This window comes from Drosophila innubila (genome assembly GCF_004354385.1).
Source record: "Drosophila innubila isolate TH190305 chromosome 3R unlocalized genomic scaffold, UK_Dinn_1.0 2_E_3R, whole genome shotgun sequence".
Classification (NCBI taxonomy): domain Eukaryota; kingdom Metazoa; phylum Arthropoda; class Insecta; order Diptera; family Drosophilidae; genus Drosophila; species Drosophila innubila.
Genome location: NW_022995380.1, coordinates 1983390 through 1989535, shown reverse-complemented (window position 1 = coordinate 1989535; position 6146 = coordinate 1983390). Strand labels below are relative to the sequence as shown.

The 6146-nt window shown below is 33.0% G+C and overlaps 1 protein-coding gene across 1 annotated transcript; it reads left to right on the top strand.

The window, feature by feature from the left end:
* The first annotated feature begins 2812 nt into the window (after positions 1-2812).
* LOC117792841 (ubiquitin domain-containing protein 1) lies at positions 2813-5861 on the top strand. Its single transcript, XM_034633134.1, has 4 exons — positions 2813-3046; positions 3132-3384; positions 4272-4512; positions 4579-5861. Exons 1-4 carry the CDS (start codon positions 2962-2964, stop codon positions 4759-4761), a joined length of 762 nt encoding a protein of 253 aa, XP_034489025.1. The 5' UTR covers positions 2813-2961; the 3' UTR covers positions 4762-5861.
* The last annotated feature ends 285 nt before the right edge of the window (positions 5862-6146 follow it).

Below are 6146 nucleotides of genomic sequence, written 5' to 3'. Positions count from 1 at the left end.
GTCGACTCTTTTTTTTGCTGTTGCCATTGGTGACTGGAAGTGAATTTTTATGAGCGCGTTTGTATGTTTTTGTTATTGTTGTTGTTTTTATTGAGATTCGGCTTGCTTACTTTGTTGTTGGTATCAACTTTGTTGATGTGGCTGTGGAAGTAACGGTTAAACAGGCAATGACTGGCTTAAATACAAGTACTCAAATTTGTATACATTTTTTTTATTTTACATTCAATTTCTAACAATTTGCATCTCTTTGGTTCAGGTACATATAATTATGCTTGGTATATCGAAAATTTACATACATTCCAATATACTCGTACCATGTTTTTTGCGATAACTTCGTCGAGGTCGTCTGGTTTCTTGTTTCTCATTTCTACGATGCCGTTTTCTGTCGCGTCTTTCGCTGCTGCTCCAATATTCCAAATGACAAGCAATTGAGAGAGCGATGCAATTGGAAGTGCCAGCTGGAGCCACTGGAAACGTTTCTGAGCATGCGTAGCATCTGTAACGATCCAAGTGAAAGAGTTTGAAATAAGAGAACATATCAATAAATTATTTACATGTCTAAATATTTTAAATGTGAACCTCCACTTTAAATTTTTCTATAAGCTTAAAGACAATCATTTTGCATGAATTTCGAATTTGCAAGATTTTTTTATTATAATTATTTAATACAAAAATCATTACTATTATTAATTCATTACAATTTTCACCCATATTTTATCTTATCTCGAGTTTTAAATTTTCAACAAACTCTTAATTTATTGCAAAGTTATTGTATTTTGTAATTTATAATTAGCATTACCTAAAATTTAAACTTAGCTACGCAGCGCCATCTGTGTCACATTTGCGGCAGACCACGTTACTCCTTTTTAGCAATTTGCTCCTCAGTTAACAGTATTACAATCTGCAAACGTTCAAAATTTAAATTTAATTGAATTTAGTTTTTCAACAACAATTTGACTAAAAATAAACAATTTTAATTCGAAATTATATAAAATTAAGGTGAACTTTTTTATGAGTGCTGGGATCTTATTTTAATTTTAACCAGTCAAAAACTTGACAAAATTTTAACAAAAATTCTGTAATAATGTTGGGTAGTACTTTAGCTATTTTTCAACAGCTATTTTGGAAACAGCTTTTGTTCCTCTTAAAGCTGGCAGCACTGGTAAAAAGAGTCCGTATTCATCAACATTTTGAGACATAGAAGACGCTTTTCTAAAACGGTTATACGATACTATTTATATCGATAGGCAACTACATGGTTAACACTGTTTGTAGATCTGCTAAATATTATAATGGCACTGATGGTGGTGGCTTCGCTCTCTTTCGGGGCCACGATTTTGCTTTTGTTTGGTTTTGTACACTGTTAACTCATTTTCTTTTTGTGCTGTGAAATAAAAAAATCAAAATAAAAAGCAATGGCATGTTTTTTTTATTTTTATTAATAAAAGAACATCACGACGACGTTTGTATTCGTACTGAGCAATCGTGGCCCCGAAAAAGAGGCAGCGTCGAGTGAAGCAATCACCTTGTTATAATTTCATCATGTTCTGAATCACTAAAAAATGTAAATTTTTTGGTTTTGCAAATTTCAAAATGCAATAACTTTGCAATAAATTAATAATTTGTTAAAAACTAAAATTTCGAAACTAGAAAGAAAACATTTTAAAAAAGGTTTAAGGTTCGTCACCCCAAGGGGAGAGAAGTAACAAATAAAATTCCGAAAAAAATATTTAAATATGTAGAAAGTTCAAACAAAAACTCTGCAAAAATTTAAAAAATGCTAGCTTCAAAATTAACAACTTGTCAATAAAAAGGTTAAAAATTGTAAGTTGCTAAATTTGACGTTTGGCTCTAAATTTACATATTACCAGTTCGGAAAATTTAGCAGGGTGGCATCATATTTTGTTGCAGTAATTATGTTAATAACAGTATATCTTTCGTTCACTTGAATGACCAGTTCAATTGAACTTAAACCGGACGCAAAATTGAAATGTGATTTATGTGATGTAATTTCACTGTAAATTAATAATTTGATGCAAATTTCTAATACGATTCTGTCTCACCATATATTTTATCTTAATTGAATTCGCCGCCCCCTCTTTTTCGTGAAATAATCGAATGAACGAACGAAAAACTTAACGACGGAAGGAACGGACTTAGCTTAATTGAATCAATAATTAGGGTATTCCATTAACAAATTCAGATTGGACTTTTTATTATATTTAAGCAAATCTAAATCTGATTCAGTTTCAGTTTTAATTTCTTAATTTAAAAAGAGGCGCAAAAACCCAAAAGACAGCGTGAAAACTATATATCTAAGACTTATCAATAATAATCCTTTATAACTTTGCTTGGTAACATATTTTCGTGCTTCAATTACTATTCAATTACAAATACATCAATCATATAATAAAATAATCATCAAATCGAATTTCTTATTATTTTCTGGTCACACTATCCGTTTTGTATTGAACGATTTGAAACAGCTGATCATTGAAATGAAAACCAAAATAAGAATAATCAAATCTAAATCTGTTTATGGAATACCCTTAATAGCATTGCATTTAAATACATAAAATTATATGAAAGAGATGTGTTTGTAATGAATTAAATAATTGGAACTGTTTAAATTAATTGAAATAATTCTAAAAATAAAGTTCGATTTAATCTCGCTCATCTTAATGACTCATTTGAACTTTTTCAGATCGAGTCAACACATATGTATTGTTTAAGGAACTAGATGAACGACAAAGAGGGACTCAGTAAGTTCATTTAGCTAAGTGAGTCATTCGATGGAACTAATTCCGAACGATACAATACAACTCTACTCACATTGCGTTAAAATTTTGTATGTCGCGTTGTTCGGCTGTTGCTCGTGTAAAAATTATTAAAATTACACAAACGCACATCACCGCAGCCGTTAACGATTTTTAATGTGAGTAAAACAAAAAGGCAGCAATAATGGGAGCCTGTGTATGTCGCATGAATCCCGACAATGAGACAATGAGCGTTTCTTCGGCGAGCGCATCTCGTCCGGCCAGCGCAGGTGAGTGGCCTTTTCACATCCACATCCACATCAATTTGCATCCATTATCGATGTGTAATTTGTTTCTATTGTGAGTATCTTATAGGCATTCCAATAGGCGGTGCAACGCGCAAAAATCGCCCACTGTGCCATGAAACAATTAAATGGCGCTCGGACGTGCCATTAACCGAAGGTCAACTACGCTCCAAACGGGACGAGTTCTGGGACACGGCTCCCGCATTTGACGGACGCAAAGAGATTTGGGATGCACTCAGAGCGGCCACAAATGCTGCCGAGGGTCTGGATTTCCAACTGGCCCAGGCCATATTAGATGGCGCTAATGTATCCGTGCCTAATGGGTGAGCTTAACTAGCGACTCTTATCAAACGAACTAAACCCAAACTAACTTTAATGACGCACTAATTACTTTTGACGCTTGAAACCGGGCCACAGAAAATCAATAATATTTAGTGATTTCAGGTGGCCATAACTCTATCAATGCATGGCCATAGCAATTTGTAAATGTCCTGAGCTAAACAATGGGGTATATTGACAGTCTAATAAGCTATGTCCGTTAATGAATTTAAAATTCACATTCCATACGTTGCAAAAAAGACATGTCGACTCATGGCTTAGATATTTTCTATAAACAATCTGTTTAGGATATTCTATAATTAGAATACATGTTTATTTGATTAAAATTAATCAGCTTTACTGATAGTAAGCGAAGCGAAGATTAGAAATAGAAAATTAGTTTGCAGATGTTTTCTTTTTTTTTTTTTTTTAAATACTTTTCTTACCGAATTTATTAAGTTTTCCTAGCAAGTTTGACAAACTTAACTTTCTGTGATAAGTTTAACTTACTAGGGCATATACTCTTCGACGTAAATTATTTAGTTCCGGTTTTGTATACTTATTAGAAATCGATTTTTGACTGACGGCCAAACAATGCAGTCCATAATTCTCGCAATGTGCGATATTTTATTTAAATATAGTGCTGACCTTTCCACATCCGTTCACATTATTTAAATGTTTTGGCTGATGTCCTTGCTGCTTAGTGCTTGGCCATTCATTCACATTTATCAGTCGTTATCTGTCGCCAGGCAGTGACAACAACCTGTACTTGGCATTGCCAATATGTATTAGCGTTAGAGCGATGTATTGTCTAATGTGTTTTGGGCAGGTGCTGATAAGATAATGTAGCGTTCACTTGGTTACAGATATTTATTAAACATTCTTCTTGCAGGTACCTCACAGAGTGTTACGATGAGCTCGGTACACAGTATAAGGTGCCAATTTATTGTCTATCATATCCCATAAACATTGTTAAGGAGGAGAACGGACGCGATTCACCAGCTGAATACTCAGAGCCCGTTGATGGGGGCACCGAAATCATTCTCAAACTGCGCATATCATCGACTATGACTGATGTTAAACTGCCGGTATACTCAAAGGATGTAGTGGGACAGTGCAAGAAAAAGCTGCAGGTAAGACACTCATTGAAGTTAACTATATAAATACGGCTTGTTAATCATTGGCTTCTCAACTTTTAGGCCATGGAGGGTGTCGATGCATGCTGCCAGCGTTGGTTCTACAGCGGTAAGCTGCTGGGCGATAAGGTGCCCATCGATGAGTGCAGCATACACCAAGGATATGTGGTACAGGTCATTGTTAATACGGAGCACTACAATCACGACAACAGCACGAGTATCGTTCATATGTCACTTGCGAGCTAGCAACGCAACAACTCTAGTAAACTAGTCAGCATAGGTAACAACAACAGCAACAACAAGCTATATCAACGGCAACAACAACAACTGGTTAGCAGCAGCAACAAAAATGTCATATACTCAGGCAACAGCACAAGGAACTTTATTGTAAAGCACAAAAAGCCACAGCAACAAGAAAGTCAACGACAGCAACAACAAAAGCAAGTGCTAACTTATTGCATTTATAGAAATGTACAATTGCAACAACAAAACATACTAGAAATTATTGCTGTCATCTGCACAATGCTGATTGTTGACTAACATTTTTGATTTTGTGGCTGCTCGCCCTTTTGTTGTTGTAGTTATTGTTCAATGCTTTTGTAATATATACAATTCAGAGCGAAAAAAAATTAAATGAGGAATGCTTAAAAATATAAAATAATTTATACATACATATATACATATATTTTTTTGATAATAATTTAGCAGTCCTTATAAAGCATTATTTATATATAAGCATATAAGAAATATTCAAAATACGCCGTAAAATTCACAGTTGGAGAACAAATAAGCAAAATGTACATTATTTCATGGAATCAAAAAAATAACAATCAAATTCATAACATAGGTAAAAATGCAAAATAAATACAAACTGTTTATTAACTAATTGTAAGTAAATCTTGCGAAACATTTGTATCTATTGTAAAAACATAAACAAAAAGTTGTAGTATTTGATTGTAATTGAACAACCACAAGCAAAGATTATTTGCTTCAAGAACTTGAAATACTATATCAACTTTTGATACTGTACATGGAAGCATAACTGTAAGAATGCCAAGCACAAACTGAAACTGAATAACTTTTTGTAATCAAATGCATCAAAAAACGAAAACGAACTTAACAAAAATAATTGTTAAACATATTTCTTGCTCAACGTAGTTAACATAACAATAGTAGGATGTGATTGGAGAGGGAAACGTTAATATCGCATAGAGTAAACCCAAGTACCTTATAAATGTATATGATTTTTGCTTATAGTTTTATAGCCATAACAGAAATACAATGAAGTGCTTTTTTGTTAATTAAACCATCTTATTTTGTATGATTTAATAAAAGGAAAAATATTATTTATTGCAATATTGCGAACCAGAAGAGCGAACGCATAAAATGAAATACAATTAATATTAGTTTATATTGTTTAACATATATATATTTATATGGCATAAGTAACAAGAAATCAGAGCCATTTTTTTTAAACAATACTATACAACAATATCAAGGTGTTGTGTTTGGGGCACTTCCATGTCTTCAGTGTGTTTTGCCTTTTAACTATTTGTATATGTTACACTTTTATGCTAATTTTTTAAAATTATAAAAATTGTATTATATAAAATAAAAGGAGATGCAAAACT